General features: G+C 41.1%; 1 protein-coding gene across 2 annotated transcripts in view; it reads left to right on the forward strand.

Annotated features, from left to right (window-relative positions):
• LOC141259040 (glypican-5-like) overlaps positions 1–21,096 on the forward strand; it is a 323,430-nt gene that overhangs the window by 64,535 nt on the left and 237,799 nt on the right. For both annotated transcript variants that reach the window (XM_073674458.1, XM_073674460.1), the window contains exon 3: positions 4,963–5,657. In XM_073674458.1, the coding sequence (XP_073530559.1) occupies positions 4,963–5,657 (695 nt within the window). The remainder of the gene's footprint in view (positions 1–4,962; positions 5,658–21,096) is intronic.

Consider the following 21,096-nt stretch of genomic DNA (forward strand, 5'->3'; position numbering starts at 1 on the left):
AGATGCAGTTTATTTTGTAGATGTTTTTCTAAGCTTAACAGACATTGAATATGTCTGACAAACCAATATAGGCCATTGTCTTACCTCATCCATTTAGAGGGCAAAGACATAAATGCAGACGTTATAGACTTGCTCATTTCAATAAAAAGCAGTACTGGCTGAAGACTTCTACTTTCTTTTTTGTTTTTGGAAGAGAAGCTTAGAGACGGGCTTGGAACTTGGACCACGTGGCTCCAATATTAGTGGGAAGTTCCACTGTGGTCAGGCAGATGGAATTTTGGAAGTCAAGTTGCCAACATAGACTTCTCTTTGGAAAGGTTTATGAATTTATTAAAGCTATGTGAGCTCCAATTCTTAAGTAATAAAGTTGGAAAGCTACAAGGTTCTTATGATGATGAAGAATGAAAATTGACTTTTAAAAGAGGTTCTCTTATGTTCATACGTTCAGTTAAGGTATATGGGACATGAAAGAGGGTAGTCCCTACCTCAGGATCCTCCTCTATGAACCAGAATGGAGAGTTTATTTGAATGTATATTTGAATGGCTGCAATTTAAAGGGAACATGTCAGGAGCTTTGGGTCATCAAAATAATTGACTTACCTTGTATGATAGTAAAAATAAGTTCAAACATATCTACCTGGTCGCAAATAGATATTCTAAAGCTGAAAAAATGAACTTTGAATATTTATGTAAATGAGGACCGGTCATTTCCTGCAAGTGCGTTGTTACTTCCCTCTATTCGCCTCCTAATACCACCCCTTATAGCTTGATTGATGCCTCTTCTGCACCACTACATCACTGTTATCAGCTAGTCTGAACAGACGTCAATCAAATACGATCTACTGTAGGTGGGGAATAATTTAGAACATCAATACACTAGCTTTGGACGACCTTACCCAGAATTGTACTGCAATTAGCTTGGTGACCCTTAGCTCCTGACAGGTTCTCCTTAATACTATAAATGTCTTTGCTGGACGCTTTAACTCTCAATAAAATAAGCTATGCAGGGAGCTGAAACCACAGCCATCTACTGATTGCCACCATGCCCTAATTTTAGAGGGTTTGACTCAGATGAGACAATCCTATAAATGGAGCACTAAACACAGATGAGCAAAAACATATCCAAGCAGTTCCTCCCTTGATTTGCTCTTTTTGATTGATCCTATTTTTTCTCATATTTTAATGAAAACATAGAAATACAGTACAGACCAAAAGTTTGGACACACGTTCTCATTTAAAGATTTTTCTGTATTTTCATGACTATGAAAATTGTACATTCACACTGAAGGCATCAAAACTATGAATTAACACATGTGGAATTATATACTTAACAAAAAAAGTGTGAAACAACTGAAAATATGTCTTATATTCTAGGTTCTTCAAAGTAGCCACCTTTTGCTTTGATGACTGCTTTGCACACTCTTGGCATTCTCTTGATGAGCTTCAAGAGGTAGTCACCGGAAATGGTTTTCACTTCACAGGTGTGCCCTGTCAGGTTTAATAAGTGAGATTTCTTGCCTTATAAATGGGGTTGGGACAATTAGTTGTGTTGTGCAGAAGTCAGGTGGATACACAGCTGATAGTCCTACTGAATAGACTGTTAGAATTTGTATTATGGCAAGAAAAAAGCAGCTAAGTAAAGAAAAACGAGTGGCCATCATTACTTTAAGAAATGAAGGTCAGTCAGTCTGAAAAATTGGGAAAACATTGAAAGTGTCCCCAAGTGCAGTTGCAAAAACCATCAAGCGCTACAAAGAAACTGGCTCACATGAGGACCGCCCCAGGAAAGGAAGACCAAGAGTCACCTCTGCTTCTGAGGATAAGTTTATCAGAAATCGCAGGTTAACAGCAGCTCAGATTAGAGACCAGGTCAATGCCACACAGAGTTCTAGCAGCAAACACATCTCTACAACAACTGTTAAGAGGAGACTTTGTGCAGCAGGCCTGAAACCACTGCTAAGGACAGGCAACAAGCAGAAGAGACTTGTTTGGGCTAAAGAACACAAGGAATGGACATTAGACCAGTGGAAATCTGTGCTTTGGTCTGATGAGTCCAAATTTGAGATCTTTGGTTCCAACCACCGTGTCTTTGTGCGACGCAGAAAAGGTGAACGGATGGACTCTACATGCCTGGTTCCCACCGTGAAGCATGGAGGAGGAGGTGTGATGGTGTGGGGGTGCTTTGCTGGTGACACTGTTGGGGATTTATTCAAAATTGAAGGCATACTGAACCAGCATGACTACCACAGCATCTTGCAGTGGCATGCTATTCCATCCGGTTTGCGTTTAGTTGGACCATCATTTATTTTTCAACAGGACAATGACCCCAAACACACCTCCAGGCTGTGTAAGGGCTATTTGACCAAGAAGGAGAGTGATGGGGTGCTACGCCAGATGACCTGGCCTCCACAGTCACCAGACCTGAACCCAATCGAGATGGTTTGGGGTGAGCTGGACCGCAGAGTGAAGGCAAAAGGGCCAACAAGTGCTAAGCATCTCTGGGAACTCCTTCAAGATTGTTGGAAGACGATTTCCGGTGACTACCACTTGAAGCTCATCAAGAGAATGCCAAGAGTGTGCAAAGCAGTCATCAAAGCAAAAGGTGGCTACTTTGAAGAACCTAGAATATAAGACATATTTTCAGTTTATTCACACTTTTTTGTTAAGTATATCATTCCACATGTGTTAATTCATAGTTTTGATGCCTTCAGTGTGAATGTACAATTTTCATAGTCATGAAAATACAGAAAAATCTTTAAATAAGAAGGTGTGTCCAAACTTTTGGTCTGTACTGTAGATTTAGAATTTATTTTAACCAGCTTCTGTTGAAGCCCCCCTGATGTGTCCTGTTTGCATCAGGACAAAGATTACTAAACCACAACATCTTGACTAAGAGGCATAACCCAAAGTGGTCTCCGGACACAAAATGAACTGATCAGCAGGAAATTCACTTTTCTCTGCAATATTTTATTTTGTTTCAGGACCATACAAAAAAGCTTCAGTCTAACAAACAATGAAGAAAATACCCAAGATAAAAAAAATGAGCAAATACCCTGCAGTAAATAAATAAATAGCGATAGTACGTGAGAATAATATAGGGTGCTTAGTTAACATAATTTTGATAAAAAAAAATTAAAAGCCATCCCACCACGTCACGGTGACCCTATTTGGGATGGTCCTAACCTCTAATATTAAACCTTACCATTTGTCAAGTTCTGCACATGCGAATAAGGGCTGAGAAGGACTGAGACCCGGGTAGTGGACACACAGGCATGGGGAACTACATGAATGTAATGTCCAGCGCAAAAGAAAGGGAGGCCACGCCTTTATTTGCACAGGGTGCAAGAAAACTGAAACAAAAAAGCTAAAGAGATGAACTAGAATATAAGTTGGTGTGCATACAGTGTGTAAGCTCATGTTCACAATGGCTAGTAAACAGAGAGAACCCAAGATAAAAACACAATAAGCAGTAAATAACTAAACAGTAATAGTGCATGAAAAAAATATAGGGTGCTTTGTTAACATGATTTTGTTCAAAACAATGTAAAATCCACACCACCACATCACGGTGACACTATTCGGGACGGTCCTAACCTCTACCCAAAGTGGTCATCAGACACAGAATAAACTGATTACCAGGAGGTTCTCTTCTTCTCTCTGCAATGCTTCTACGAGGCTGACCATACAAAAAAGCTTCACACTATCAAACAATGAAGGCAATTATATTTCTTGTTTAATTTAAACAATTTCTAGGTTTACTGTTACTTTAAAGTTTCGTTGACTTAAAGGGTTATTCACATGATAGTAATTTATCCCCTATCTATAGGATACGGAATAATTTACTGATTGCTGGGAATAAAACCTGCTATGACCCCCAAGGATGAGGCTCTGGAATGTGGTAACTGTGAACTACAGAGCACTGTATTGAATTGAAAAGAAGCGAACATGCTTGACACCTGCTTTACGCTTTGTTTATGGGCCTGCTGGAAATAGTGGGTCACTGTGCTCGACTTTCTCTGGAAGTCCCATAGGGAATGTATGGTGCGGAGATTGAGCACTTCTGCTTTATTCAAGACAGGGCACTGCAGAACCCTTTACCTTACCTACAGATCCTCATTCTCAAGATCATTGATGGTCAGACCACCAACGTTCAGTAACTAACTATCTTGAGAATAGCCGTTTAAAGAATATTTTACATCAGATTAAAGTGCAGCACAGTTGAACTTATTCCGAGAGCCAGTTATCCTTTGGTTAAACAAAAAAAAAACTTCTGATGGTCTCACTGTCGTTCTTTTTGAATTAATGACTTAAAGGGAATATTTCACCAGGTTTTTGCTACCACATCTGAGAGCAGCATTATGTAGAAAAAGAGACCTTGATTCAAACGTTGTATCACTTAGATTACTGGGTGCAGCAGTTGTGATGCAATCAAGAGTTTATAGATGTAGCAATGCAGCAGAGCTGAGAAAGCTGACCCCGCCCACATCACAGCTTTCTGTGTACATTGTATATTGACGGAAAGCTGCTAATCAGTGCTGGGGATATGGTTGGACCAGGTCTCACATGGGAGCTAGTCTGTCAGTGTTAATCTCCTGCTAATAAAACACTTATTGTGTTGAAACAACACTACACAGGCTAATAAGTAACACATCACTGAAATCAGGGTCTCACCCCCTGGCTCATACTGGCCTCAGATTACAAAAAAACTGCTGCAGATTTCCTTTAATCTCAATTATAACTTAGGTATTTTTTTGTTGTTGTTGTTTTAAATCTGTTGTCTACTAGATCGTTATGACAGGTCTTTGAATCTTTAATTTTTGATTATTTTCTATTGTCCATTCATTATAATGTGCAGCTTAATGCCAGTATACAGTATGTATGGGAATCTAATCTAATAAATAGTTTATACCTATGTACATATTGTTCCATTTAATAACTGCTGCTTATGATTTTCTCTTCCAGAGACGTTCACTCATTTGATTGACGTGGCTACAAACAACACACTTTCACTGTTTGATAGCAAGTACCGCTCAATGACTCAGGATGTACACGAGTCAGTAAAGGAGCTGTTTACTGACCTCTCGCTTAATATCATGGGAGCTGACATGCCATTGGAAGATGCATTTTCTCGGTTTTGGGATGCACTTTTCCCCTTCGTCTACAACCATCTTATTAACCCAGGGGTAGTGTCTTTGTCAGGGGAGTACTTGGACTGTCTACGCTTGACAAGACAGGATATTAACCCTTTTGGCAACTATTCAAATGAAATGCTTGAACATTTGTCTAAATCTTTGTGGGCCAGCCGAATGATGAAACAAGCATTAAGCATGGCCGAACAAGTTATCAACAGTACTCAGCATGCAGGCTTGACCCGGGAGTGCACACGGTCTTTGGTGAGAATGCAGTATTGTCCTCACTGCCAAGGATTGACTCTTATCAGACCTTGTGTTGGCTACTGTCTCAATGTTATGAGAGGATGTTTGGCCAGCCTCGCAAGTCTAGATGGCCCCTGGAGAGAATTCATTAATTTGCTGGAGCACCTTGTAGATCAAATGTCTGGATCTCATGACCTGGAGCAATCTCTATTAGGAATTCGGGATGTGGTTAACCAGTCGATTCATTACGCCGAGTCACAAGGCCTCTACTTGTCAAGGATGGTAAGTCTGGAGCAATTCAGTGAATATGTGACAGCATTATTGATATCATTAAATGGTCTCTGTCATTTCAACAAACATTGCATAAAATATGTCGTATAAGCAAATATAAGAAATTTTCCGATATACTTTATCAGAGAATTTTGCTTTTTCTCCACTTATGAGACACTTTTTCTCACCCCCATGACTCCTGAACTCATATTAACTCAAAAACAGCTAAAATCTGTGTTGATAAAAGCAAGATGGACTGCCAGCACAATGAGGTGTCAGGATACACTTCCTATTATATCCTACGTAGAAGGGAAGAGGAGGAGTGAGAATCACTCAGCACATTGAGATATAGGCAGATTCAAGCAAACTGACCTGATTACAGTGCTGGATTCACAGCCACACAGTTAAGTACTGTTGTATATTGTCCTCTTAGCCTCTGCTACTTTTGTCCGTGTGCTACAGAGAGAAAGAAAAGCAGAAATCCCTCTGTTTCTGAGTTATCATAGCAGATAGTCTGCACCCACTACCTCAGAGAGAACTGAAAATTAGAGATAGAAACTGGAAACTGGAGAAAAAGGATACAAAACATATAATGGCCAGATAAAGGGCTATTCCACGTGTACACACACGAAAGCTTATTTTGAAAAGTTAGCTGAAATAACAGGTACCATTTAATGTTGTATATACTGTAGTTTTCACCTCCTTTTAGAATATTGTTAACATTATAAAAAAATTAAAAACAAGGCTTCCCTGTCAGAAATGGTACTTTTGATTTGGTATGCATTAAAAATTGTCACTAAAGACAAGACAAGATAAGTAGATAAGAAAGAGTTAGAGAAAGATGAGGCACAGCAGGTATAGGAAAAGGGATAATAACTTGACAAATCCCATAGGTTTTACACCCTGCCTAACCTGCAGGAGTAGGTACCCTGAGAAATTCACAATAGTGCCCCCACTCAGCTTTTATTGATCTAAGAGAAGATAAATAGGTAAGAAAAATAAATAGAGCCAAATGGGACTCAACAGGTATTCAGATAAATCCCTAAATTGAGTGCTTCACCTAAACTGTGGGGGTTGGCACCCTAGAAATTTTTAAATGGTGCCCCCATTCCATGTCAACCCTAAGAGGTCCTTATAACCTAATATATAATTAAAGGGAATCTGTCACCCCCTGGGACTTTTCAGACCGCTAATATGGGCATACAGGTGATAGAAATGTGAATCTATACTTACCTGGATGGCTCATATTAGCGGTCTGGTTGCTGTGTAATAGCAGAAATAATTTAATAAAAAAGCTAAGCTTCGCATCCCCCAGACGCCAATAAATCCCCGCCTACTAGCCCTATTTCCATACTAACCCCACCTTCCCTGCACATCACAGGGCCCTGTGATCTGCAGTTCCTGGCCGGATCCCGCGCCTGCGCTGTTTCCTCTGTACGGATGGCGCTCTTCTTCCTGCCGTCTGTGGAGCATTGTGCAGCAGGGAACTTGTGCACAGGCGCTGGGAAGGCAGAGTGACTCACTTCCCGCGGAATCCAGCTGGGAACTGCCTGATTTATCATTGATATCTATATGTCTGCAAGATCCTAAAATAGATTATAAAGAAAGGGTAAAAAAAACAAGGAAGCGCATATAGAGCGTTAGCCAGGTAGGGCGTTTATGTGGTCCGGTAACTGTTCACCTGGTTGAGTTGTGGGAAAGCACAACTCTTACAGAAGCTGAATAACGGATCCAGCTGCTGCTGCACTGGTTGATGTATCCTACATGGATTTCAGGATTTACAATAGTAGAGTGGATAATGCTGCCCTGCTGGTAAGAATGAAGTTCTCAAGTCCTTGAAGTTTGAAGAATATGTAGTTTATTCTTAACGCTTTTTGAAGTCTGACCTCTTCCTCAGGAGAACCACGTAGAAGTATAAGCAGTGACAAAGTCTCAATTTAAATAGAATAGATAGTCAAAAACAGTATTTTAGGACAGTGCCAGCTAATCTTCAGTTGAGAATAAACGCGACACCGTTTCTTCTTCGGTTATCATTGCCAGAATAGTAGACCCAATGTTCGTTTGACTGGAAATATCCAGATCGGGTCCATCTTAGTTCACTAATTCCGAGTAAGTCTAGTCCTGTTCTGTCCATTTTAGCTTTGACAATGTTGAGTTTGCCTTGGTTCATGGTTCATACATTCAAAAGTTCAGAACTTTCTAATAACACTGCAGCTTTTGATCTTCCCTTTCGACCAAACGATATCAGCACCAAGATGTCCTTGTGTTATGATACTGGCATAGTACTGCTGGAAACCAGTGGCCAAAGGAGCACAAGCAGGAACAGCAAGCGGTAGTAAATGTTCTTGGCGATAGCAAGGAGTTGTAGGAAACAATCTGTAGATGAATAGAACAGTCTGGGTAAGAATGTTCAAGAGCTGGACACTGAAACTAGGCTAACAGCTAGACACAATACTCAAGCAATGAGCGAGAGATCCATGCGACTTTTAAGTAGGCCCAAACAGGAAACAAGATGGATTCCATAGATTCAGAATCCGCCATCTTCGTAAAGGGTAATAGCAAAACACAACAGCAGCCTCCAGTGGTAAGGAGTGAAGCTGCAGCACACTATTAAAGTGAACAGTAGCGGCCACTAGTGGTCCAACTGTAGAACGGCAACAGAAATCCTGACACCTTGAGGCTTTGATCCTGACCCATCATGAGCATTAGTCATTGTTAGGTCGACCATCGGCTCTTCCCCAATAGCTTGTTGAGTGCATTCGTTTTTGAATATCTGTTTTACTTAAACCGAGACTCTGACATTGCTTGTACTTTTATGTTCTCCTGAGGAAGAAGTTAGACTTTGAAAAGAAATTGAGAATAAACTACATATTCTTCAAATTTCAAAGACTTCAGAACTTCTTTCTTACCGGCAACGCAGTATTATCTACTCTTCTACTGTAAATCCTAAAAACAGATTCTGTCAGATTTCAGCGATGTCTATATACCAAACCCCATAACAAAAGTCAAAATTTAAAAATGTATACTTTTATCTATAGACCTTATACATATAGTCCTCATAGGCACCCAAATAGGTGCATTTACTGCTTTTCTGTTGTCGATGTAATATGGAGACATTCGGGGATTTTTTAGTCTGTACAAATCCTTTAGAAAAAATATTGTTCTATATTACAAAGTTCAGTTCGGCAGCACATGGAGTCTGGGGCAGCTTTGTGCTCTGGCTCGAACTTGGCGCATTAGGCTGGGTGTTACATGGTTATATGTGCTTATTTACACATTATAGTAGTAAATCCCGATGTGTAAGTGATAGAAATAATTAGATACAACGGATCAGATCATTATCTGCCTACTAAAGCAATTTACAATCTAATTACCATTATTAGTATGTAAAAGGCTTACAGGAAGGAACAAGCAGAGGTCCTCGCAGGGTTATATTTTCTTACTATATGAAAAATCTATCATATAAAATGTTTGTCTTCAGTGGGCCATTAACCCCTTAACCACCAGACCTTTTTGATAGGTTCTGACCAAGTTACTTTTTTCATTGTTTTCTTATCTTTGCATTGAAACAGCCATAACTATTTTGTTTTTATTTTTTTGTCAATACAGGTGTATCATTTTTTTTTTATAAGTTGTACTTTTTAATGCCAACATTTTGGGGTAAATGCAAGTTACTGATTGGCTTTTAGTCATTATTTTGGAGGAGCAGGGAATAAAAAAAAAAAAAAAATACCAGCAATTTCGCCAGTGTTCTGTGCATTTTTTTTTTACGTCAAATAACAAGTTATCGTAACTTTATTCTACAGGTTGGTATGAATACAATTATATCAAACAATATCAAAAATATATAGTTTTTTTTTTGTTTTGTTTTTGTTTATTTTACTTTTGTACTAAGAGTCGACCAAAAAGTCCAGATGTTTTAAGTAACAAGAAACAATCACTTTATTGAAAACCAGGTGATAATAGAGGATTTACAAAAAAAGAAGATTTAAAATCAATGCACATAGGGGACATGTGGCGCCCCTGCAGGTTCAGTCGCCACAGAGGTACTGCATCTCACCCAGAGATGTGAAGCCCCACTCTCAGGTAAGGATGGAGTACTGCCCGGGACCCACACACTTGCATCCATTACACTCCACTTCAGAGGGAAGGGCGAGATTTCTCCTAAGGGAGAGCACAGTCCCTGGTCCCTAGCTGCTGGGTGGAACCATGTAGTGGGTGTGGGTGGAGGAAAAAGTTTAGGGGAGCACTTCAGTAGGTGTATAAAAAGGGGAGCCATCTTGAGAGAGTGTGTTCAGTCTGAGGAGAAGGAGTAGGAGCAGGAGCTCTGTAGGAGCTCTGCTCAGAGGAGAGGAGTGGGCCTAAGTTGAGAGGCCCAGGAGGACTGGCAGGACGAGGAAGGGAGCAGAGGAAGGCTCCAGGAGTGAGGTGATCGGGAAGTGCGGATGCCACCCGTGCGCCCGAATATGCAGGAACGTGGAGGGATCAGGCCGCAAAGGGGACCGGCCCCTAACTAGTGGAGAACTACAAGGCTTCTGTACTTTCAGGGTGCAGTTGCTCACAGCCGCAACTATATTGCCGAAAAGGTAGCCATATAGGATTCAGGGGACTGCAGGTTGCCCGCCAAGATCCGAGGTTACCGGCTTGGGACGCTGGTTGCGAGGCGCAGGGCAGGAGGGTGAGAGCCAGCGCAGGAAGACGACCGAGGAAGGCACACAGAATGGGGTCCCGTTATGTACTCCTGAAACACCTGGGAGTTTGCTGAACCCCTGCTCGGTAAACACAGGACGACGTGGGAGGTTGCCCTGATCCTGGTAACCTGGAGTGCAATAACTGTGAGTAAACCTTGAAGACTGCACCCCACTGTGTCCTAGAATTATTATCTGCGCCATCCCCTACACTACACTGCACAGCAACACCTACCTCATTAATCATCACAGCACCGCCCTGGAGCTAAGCTCTACCTGTGGAGAGCTGAACCAACTCTGAAGCATCACCAACAGCTCCAGAGGATCTGCACCGCAGCGGCGGCTCCATATAGCCGCATACCACAGGTGGCGTCACGAACATTATATATATAAAACTCTATTCCCTTTTCTTTAAAACCAATTTTATTGACCGCCCTGGGTCACGGACCGGGTCACTGCCACTGTGACATCCCCCAGCATCGACCGGCCTGGTTACCGAGTACTCCACGGCCCAAGGGGCGTTTCATACTCCCAAGCTGGAAAATTAAAAACAACAAATAGGACTAGTGGGAATAGATCATGATTACACATTATGAAAAATCATGTAAAGGATCAAGTCCATAATATTACATTATTTGTAAAGTCTGATGTCAAAAAAGTAGATAAATAAGTGCTAGTGCATCCAAGATTATTATAAATCTGAATAAGATATATGTCTCATATATGTACTAATGTCAGAATTAATATATAGACAAAAAGGTGCTAGACTAGTGATTCAAAAAATTTATAAATAGTAAGTCTACATCTATATAGTATACATATATACTTAGTAGCTAATCACAAAAATGTATTAATACTTAATTTATTACTAATATAGATCATGTATCCATAAAGACTAGTATAAATCATGCACATGTAGAGTAATGCACTAAGAATAAGCACATTTGTATCCTGTTTAGAAACCTTTCACCAAACTAATGTAATGGTATGTTTATGCTAGTGCACCATCATCTCATACCTAGGTGCAGGATACATTCATTCACAACAAATGATGAAGTGCTCATGCAATTTCTTATGTAAGCATAAACTGTTCTCACTCTGAAGAATGTGCAAATCCCACTCCTGAATGGCATCCATCCCGACGCGCGTTTCCGCTTCTTGCCTTCGTCAGAGAATTGTACTTTTAAGGAATAGAATAATTTGTATGTCACTGAGAGACAAAACTTTAGTATTTCTCTCAATGATGTAGCTTTATGAGGGCTTGTCGTTTTACAGTATTAGTTTTATTTTTTCTTGGCTCTATTGTAGGAGTACCTCTGTCAAACACCTTAACTGCCGCAGTTGCCATTGACAGCATCACTTAGGGGTTAAGCTGCCAGCATTGGCTTTGTTGGCAATTACAGCTCTTACAGCTGGGTTTCAGCTGCGATCTCTTTAGTACAGTGGGCAGCACTCACAAAATCATCCTGACAGATATATTGTATCTATCATATGCCGTTAAGGGATTAACGGATGTTTTCCTATAGTATTGGTACCTATTGTAAACATAGTGAGTAATAAATGTAGTGTAGACAAAAATATTAAGCATGCTCAGAATTTTGGGGTCTTTTTTCAGTCTGTTGGTTTCTATAAACGCCCATTTTTCTTTTTTCATCTTTGTCTTTAATGTGATGTAAGAATTGTGCTGGATGCGCTGACCATTCCGACGTCTCTGTCCTGCTGATCCACCCTCTTTCATTATGCAGTTTCACTGAAACTCTGAGGCAGGTAGCGGCATCCCCCTCCTCCTTGCCTGGTATTAAAGTGTTATTTCCTCCTTCACAAATGGGTATTGGCAGATAGTTAATATAATAATGAACTTGCATTAAATTGAAATTGGAAATTTGCACCATCATTTCAATGCATTAGAACTGTCAGTCGGCTGTCACACAAACTTGTTAGATCACGCCGTGAGCATGATTTAACAAGCTTGCTAGAGCATGGGGACCTGGATGTTGTCATGATGACATCGTGTCACCATAGCAACGATCGGGGGCTCCGATCGGAGGGCAGAGGGAGCCTGTTTTCTTAATGCTACGATCAATATTGATCTCAGCATTTAGGGGGTTAAACTGCCGGGAGCGGTGCGGTCACCGCTCCTGGCAGTGAGAGCTGGGTGTCAGTTGTCATGTAAGCTGAACACCCAGCTGCGATCGCCCAAGCACAGCTCTTGTGCGCCGGAGCGATTGCCATGACATCTACATACTTTACTTCATTGGTCGGGAAGCCCTTCCCCTCTTTGACTTATATATACTTCAAATGTTGGGAAGGGACTAACGGGATTGTCCAGGACATTTATTTTAATAGCTTATTCTTAAGATATTCTTAGCACAACTCCACCAACTGTATTGTTGCCGAAGTCGGGTACTGGACATCTGCCCTATAATCAAATTACCAAGCAATGTGAACTGAGGTCTAAGATGGTACACATGCAAGAAATAAGAGCATGTTCACACTAGCAAAAAGATAGAAAACCTACAAAAGACAAAAAATATATCACATACCCTACCATCATTATATATAAATGTAAAGCAAAGTTGCATATGAAATATAGGGTACTTAGTGAACTATTTTTGATCAAAAAAAGTATACAAGCCGTCCCACCAGCGACAAGGTGACCCTAATTGGGACAGTCCTACACTGTCTATATTAAAAACCTTACTGTATATCAAAGTTGATGTAATGCATATAAAAGGGTAGTCAAATAGAACCGGGTCCCAAAATCAGACCACCTCAGCCTGTGGTAAGCTATATATATACTGACCAGCTCAACAAGGAGGATGCCACACCCTTAATTTGCACAGAATGCAAACAAGACAAAAAACCAAGCAATGTGAACTGAGGTCTAAGATGGTACACATGCAAGAAATAAGAGCATGTTCACACTAGCAAAAAGATACAAAACCTACAAAAGACAAAAAATATATCACATACCCTACCATCATTATATATAAATGTAAAGCCAAGTTGCATATGAAATATAGGGTACTTAGTGAACTATTTTTGATCAAAAAAAGTATACAAGCCGTCCCACCAGCGACAAGGTGACCCTAATTGGGACGGTCCTACACTGTCTATATTAAAAACCTTACTGTATATCAAAGTTGAAGTAATGCAGATAAAAGGGTAGACAAATAGAACCAGGTCCTAAAATCAGACCACCTAAGCCCGTGGTAAGCTACATATATACTGACCAGCTCAACAAGGGGGATGCCACACCCCTAATTTGCACAGAATGCAAACAAGACAAAAAACCAAGCAATGTGAACTGAGGTCTAAGATGGTACGCATGCAAGAAATAAGAGCATGTTCACACTAGCAAAAAGTTACAAGACTTACAAAAGACAAAAAATATATCACATACCCTACCACCATTATATATAAATGTAAAGCAAAGGTACATATGAAATATAGGGTACTTAGTGAACTATTTTTGATCAAAAAAAGTATGCAAGCCGTCCCACCAGCGACAAGGTGACCCTAATTGGGAGGGTCCTACACTGTCTATATTAAAAACCTTACTGTATATCAAAGTTGAAGTAATGCATATAAAAGGGTAGACAAATAGAACCGGGTCCCAAAATCAGACCACCTAAGCCCGTGGTGAGCCTGTTTTCTTAATGCTGTGATCAATATCAATCTCAGCATTTAGGGGGTTAAACTGCCGGGAGCGGTGCGGTCACCGCTCCTGGCAGTGAGAGCTGGGTGTCAGTTCTCATGTAAGCTGAACACCCAGTGGCAATCACCCAAGCACAGCTCTTGTGCGCCGGAGCGATTTCCATGACATCTACATACTTTACTTCATTGTTCGGGAAGCCCTTCCCCTCTTTGACTTATATATACTTCATATGTCGGGAAGGGACTAACGGGGTTGTCCAGGACATTTATTTTAATAGCTCATTCTTAGGATATTCTTAGCACAACTCCACCAACTGTATTGTTGCCAAAGTCGGGTACTGGACATCTGCCCCATAATCAAATTAGTAGGGGGCGGATGTGCACTACCCGGCCGCGGATACTATGCAGTTGATGGAGCTGTGCTGTTCCGCAACAGAGCACCACCGGCTACCACTGGACAATGCAACACCTGGGGTGAGGGGAATCACACTCCCAACAATTATATATTCATGGCCTTTCCAAAGCATAGGCCATCAATATAAAGTTCCGGACAGCCCCTTTAAGTCTTCGTACTAAATGGATTTTGAAAGTTTCTAAATATTTAAAGATGTCCTGCTGGCTGAGAAAGGAAGGCTGCTTGCCAATGAAAGGTGAAGAAGATGCCAATGAAATTTCTGCAGCTTCCTTTTCAGAATGTTAGGAGCGTACTTGCCTTTGATGTATCGCCATAATACAGTCTTCTACATTATAGTTGATGGTTTACTTTAAAGGAAAAAAATTGGGGATTTTAACTGAAAAAAGGCTGAAAAAAATTGTTTTTCCAACAGTTTTGGCACATTATTAAAGCATACGCGTCAGACTAGAATACGCATGGTAAACTTACTTGATGTATAACCACTAAAAAATTGTTGAAAAGATGAGTTTAGCAACATTTTCCGTTAAATGGGATTTCCAATAGTTGACATTTATCAACTATTGAGAAAAACCAAAGACAAGCAAAATACCCAAATAACTGGAAGTAAATGGATAAATCGCCAGTGCATAAAAATAATAATCAATAATAAAGGGTATTTAGTTAACATAATTTTGATCAAAATAATGTAAAAGCCATCCTGCCACGTCATGGCAACCCTTATGGGACAGTCCTAACTCTAATATTAAAACCTTGCCATTTGTCAAGTGACATACATATGGATAAGGGCAGTGACTATTGACAGGATTGATTATTATTGTCTGATCACTGGTTGCCCCTACTTTTGGGATCCCCATCACCCCTTTTCACAAGAAAGGTTGTCCAGTCCCCCTTGTGCCTTCTTACTAAATTAACACAGTGACAAGTTTTATGGAGCAGTAAACGACCAGGCTCAGTGTTGCTCTATTCAAAGATGTTAGCGCTGATGGAGGTGGGTGATTACAGCACTTGGCAATTTCTGTCAGCCCCATAAACATTCAAGCTTCTTCTTATTGGGGATATGCTATTAATGCTAAACTCCCAGAAAACCCCTTTAAAGGCCTGTCCTAAAGACAGACCATTATTAAACTTGTAGTGCCACCAGTTGTCACTTACAGTAAAGGTACATCCTCTGATCCTGTGAACAGGGATCTGAAATGCTGCTAATTTTTAATAATGGGAAAAACCTTTAAATTATCTAGAACAACCCCAATAAGAGGACTTGCTTAATAACACAAAACTGAACCTGGATTGACAGTGTGTAAAATATTTCCAAAATATGATTAAAGGATTTTTCCCATGAACGAAAGTTCATTTTAATCAATAGATCTTGGAATAATAATAACTTCCACAATTGGATGTGTTTAAATAAAATGTTCCTGTGCTGAGATAATCTTATAAATGTGCCCCTGCTGTGTACTGTGTAATGGCTGTGTCTGACCGTGCAGGAACATGGTCTGATCATACCACAGCTCCTGGGCAGGGGAGGAAGCAAAAGAGAGGATATAGACAGGACAGCAGGGGAGCTGTGGTATGATCAGACCATGTACTGCACATCCATTCCCCATTGATTCAAATTGGGGCAGATGTGCAGTACCCAGCCGTGGCCACCATACATTTGATGGAGCTGTGCTGGTCAGCTCCGCAACTGAGCATATCTGTCCATTGCTGCCACCGGGAACTGCTGATTGGCGGGTGTGCAGGGTGTCTCACACCCAATGATCAGATATTGATGACCTATCCAAAGGATTGTCCATCAATATAAAAGTCACGGACAATACCTTTAAGCAAAACTCCTAAAACGAAAACTGTTTTAACAAAGAGTATAAAAAATATTGATATAATGTTTTTTTTATACCAGATTCTTCTTATTATGTAGATTTCCTATACCTTGACATTGTGATGTTGTTAACTATTGCTTTGTACTTTGTGTCTATTTAGAAGACTTTCAGGGTCAGTTCAGCATTTCATGAAAAATTATAATTATTCCTGATATTCTCACTGTTAGTGATTTGTATTTGGAGGATGTCGACAAGTTTACCAATCCCATTTGTTGGCAGTTTCGGAAACAAGGGTATAAAGGGTAGAATAATATTTGCATTTATGAGAGGTCTTCATTCTTTGCACAGAAATGTCTCCGTGGAACTCGTCACACTCTGTCTGGTAGAACAAATACATCTCCCATAGACCATTGACGATTCAAGCTGACCTCAGCAACCGTGAAAGCTTCTCTAAAGGCTGAGCTGGCCTGTTGGTGCCAATACTTGACTCATTTCCCAAACCTTGAAACATCTGCTGGCTTCAATGCTGAATTGCTTTATTATTCTGCTTGCTAGGATTGCTGGCGTCTGAGGGGGAAGCTGGACACCCTCAGCCCTGAAGGTACCGATATGGGCACTTATCTGTATTTACCAAAGTGATAATGCTTTAGCACAGTCTGTTCATCTTGGACAGTGTCCTGGTGTTGGATTATTACTTTCCTATGTAAGCTTTGGTCTACAGCAGATAGATGTCTCCGAGATTGCTGGCCCACTGATAACTTTATCAGTGTGGCAGGAGATTGAATGAAGTGATGTTGTCAATGAACAGATGGTGTGATAGGCTCTGCGCTTCTGATACATTTACGTATTCTGTGCGAGATTTATTGACTTCCTGCTGATTGGAATGGATCAAACACATTGGAGGAAATCTACTAAGGAAAATGCACAACTCTGATAGCTCCAAACTAATCATTCCACATGCGCTATTTTTATAAATTTGGCATTGTTTGTACCATACTGTTCATCTCATAAAATTGTGCATTTTACAAAAATTACTGCATGCGACTTATATGGCACCTGACAGGAGATTCATGCCTCCTTAACCACTCGGGGTTTAGCGCAAACGTGGAAGTTTGGCTTCTGGTACCCGACCCGAACATTATTCCAAAGTTTTGTTTGGGTACCAGAACAGTACCTGAACTTGAATCAGAGACTGAACCTCATTGAAAACAATGGGGACCCGAACATTTCAAAATTTTCTCTCTGCCCCCGGACTTCCCCCGGAAATCCGAACATTGCAATGGACTTCCAGGAGAGATCAATGTTCTGCAATTAGCAGCGGACACTAACGCTTATCTCTATTAACCACGGTCAGCAGATATCAGACACTGATTCGTTATAGCAGCCGTGAATGTTTTACTCTGAAACGCTGCAGTTTCCATGAAAATAAAGTTTTATAAACTGACTGGGGACTATAGCCCCGATTCATTAAAGTGTTTATGCCAATAATCTAGCATAAAACACTTTGAAAAGTCGCAACATTTTTACTCAACTCAAGGATGTGCTATAATTTTCCTGCCTTTTTATGCCAGTTATGGCCACCTCTGCTAAAATGCGCATCAGCGGGGGTGGGCAGATGGGACAACACCTGCTTGTCTAATTCATGAAAAGTTGTGGCCTTTCTTAGCCATAAATCGTACTTAAGTAATGCCACAGCAGTTTTAAGGCATGCATCTCTTAATGAATTGGACACCTCTGACCCCACCTCGCCCACTCATCAAGACCAGCGATGGTGGAGTGGAGTCAGTGGCACCCAACTCATTAAGAAGTGCAGGTCTCTTTGTGAGTCTAGAGGAGAGCGTCTGAGAAGTGGCATGCACCTCCGTGCGCAATGCAAGAAATTTTACTCTGGTCTGGAATTGAAGTGAGATTTCTGGCATAGGGAACGCCACAGCTTGTCATGAACTAGATGAGCTGTGCTGTCCTGCCCCAGCTACTCCCATTTTGGCAGAGCTGGAAAAAACTGACGTGAAAACACAAGGAGTCGCAAAATTTTGGTGCAACTCTGAGTTGCACCAAAATTTTGTGACTTTTTAAAAGCTTTTTACACCACTTTTGAGACGTAAAAGCTTTGATGAATTGGGGCCAATGTGTCTCGTGGGTCATTCAAGAAGTCAATCCTCGGCGGCTCCTTCCCGATACACTCCATAGACTGAAAGGTCTTTCCCAATTGGTGTATAAGGAGAGACCACCAGGGGCCAGCCTCTTGGACTAGTAATCCGAGACACTTAGTCCCTGGCTGGCTTTTAAAAGTATATTTTTTTCTGAAACGCTGCAGCAATTCAAAACAGCATTGCAGTGCACATGTTCCGTCTTATGAAGCTGTTAAAAGAAGTGACATGTTCATTCTTTGAGGGGTTTTCAAGCAGATCTCTATGCTTAACAGCGCAAAGTAAGAGATTCTGGGACGGGCTGTAAAAACAATGGCGAAACGCCTCAGGAAAATGGCTGCCGACGTTTTCTTGGAGTGGCTTCAGCGGGGAAAACTCAGCAGCTGCACCGATGTCTAAAAGACCACTCAGTGATCCCGAGAGTAGAGAATGCACAACTCCACACCATTCATTATCAATTATCAATGGGAGCACCAGAGATGTCGAAACGCTAAGTTTGGCTGTCTCCGATGCTCCTATTTAAAATGAATGGAGCGGAGGTGTGCATTTTCAAGCTCCACTCCATTCACATGTGTGTTTCCCCCATGATTAGGGAGTTATCCTCTATCCTGAGGATAGCAGATACCTTCTAAAATTGCGCCACCCCTTTAAATAATCTATTCTAGCATTTCTAGGATAGTTATCAGAAGACAGGGGCACATGATGTAGCTGTCACATCCAAATTGGTGTCCGAAGAGGCCCAAAGGCTTTTCTACCTCTTACTAAGACATAAGTATTATTAGAAATTGGGGAGACGTTAGAGATTTTACATTAGGCCAGGAGCTACTCTTGTTTCTCTGCTAGGTTTCGATCTCGTGTGCCGTTCTATCTTGTATTTATGGCATAATTTGATGTCACTTTCAGTCCTGTTTCTGAGAGAACCCTGTACAAGATGGTGTGCTCAATAACTCGAGGCGATGCTTTACTTACATTCTATGTTGATGATATAACTAGGAGAATTTTAGCGGCTGATTTTAGGGAATGTTTTGTTTCTTTACATTTCAGTCCGGGATCTGATTTCTGAGGTTTTTGCAGGTGTTACTTTGATGTTACTGTGGGGACTCATGACTGTGGTTCCCATAATTTTGAAAAAGAAAACTATATGACTGTAGTGATATGTGCTATATTCATTCCAAAAAAATAAACTTTAAAGGGAGTTTGTCATCCCATACTAACAGTATCATCTAAGCACATAACGTTGTAGGGAATATGGCCCCTATACAATTCACTCCTTTAGGTTACTAATTGCTGAAGTGGCATAAAATGTGCTAATTAGGCTGCTCTCTTCACCCTCGGTGTGGCCAAGAGGCTCAATGCACTGTTCTGCCCACTGGTTTTGCATGTCCGACCTTCCACACTGGTGATAGACAGCATTGGCTTTTCTGAGTTTTCTCTGCAGAAAGTGCTCTCTCAAGTCAAGCCAGTACTGTCAATCACCAGTGAAGGAGGTGGGGCATGCAAAACCGGTGGGTGGAAAGGTGCACTGAGTCTCTTGGCCACACCAAGGGTGCACTGAGCAGCCCAATTAGCACGTTGGATTAAACTTCAGTTTGCAGATTGAATGCAGTGATTAGATTACTAAAGTTGTGATTTTCACAGGGGCTATATACCCTACAAGGCTATGTGCAGGGGCTGACATACCATTGGTGCAATCGGTGCAGCACAGAGGCCCAAGAGGTGAGGGGGCCCAAGTACCACCCCCAGAGCAGGTGGAATTGTGCATTACAATAAGCTCTTGGGCTCCAAAGGGCCCATATATTGTTCTTGCACAGGGGCTTCTTCTGTCTGTGTCTGCTTCAAGCTATGTGCTTAGTTTATACTGTCAGTTTGGGCTGAAAATTCTCTTTAAACTGTGCTGTTATTTCAGAAACAGAAATCCTTAACTTTGAAAATCAGATAATTCTATATCAGATCTAATTTTTACACTTTTCTACAAATGCTGTACTCTACTGCATTGTATATATTCACTTAGAGCAGGGATGAGGAACCTTTTTCTGCCAGGGCCCATTTAGATATTTATACCATCATTCAGGGGCCGTACAAAATTATCAACTTGAACTTTATCTTGCTATATCTGGTCAAACATTTATTAACTCACCCCTAATGTGATGGCTGGAGCTGCTTCTCTTTGGTGCGATGTATGATGTTAGGTGCTAAAGATGATAATACGCGCAACTGCTTTTCCAGGTTTGCATCCGTCTGGAGCGCAGTCAACTCTTTTGTGGTGTATTTTGACAAGAACTCACAGCAGTAAGTTCTGAACACAGATGTATATTACACTGCAAGTCTCCTCACAGTGGGAAATCCATCACCTCTTACATTACATTTATAGGATTCAAGCAGTGGGAGGTCTGCTGTATACATCACATTGGAGACACTGAGACTGCTGTATATACAGTGTATCTGATAGGAGACACTGGGGCTGCAGTGTACACATCACACAGGAGACATTGGAGCTGGAGCATATACAATACACAGGAGACACTGAGACTGGAGCATATACATCACATAGGATACACTGAGATTGGAGCATATACATCACAGGAGGGGTTGGGGGCATATACATCACAGGAGACACTGCGACATATACATCGCAGGAGACACCGGGGCAGTTACAACTGCCGCTCACTATATTCTGAGCGGTAACTGAAACTGCGCCTCAATAACTTAAAGTCTGAGGCTGCC

This window comes from Phyllobates terribilis, unplaced genomic scaffold, assembly GCF_046119375.1.
Source record: "Phyllobates terribilis strain yellow unplaced genomic scaffold, ASM4611937v1 Scaffold_3__8_contigs__length_932513732, whole genome shotgun sequence".
NCBI lineage: Eukaryota > Metazoa > Chordata > Amphibia > Anura > Dendrobatidae > Phyllobates > Phyllobates terribilis.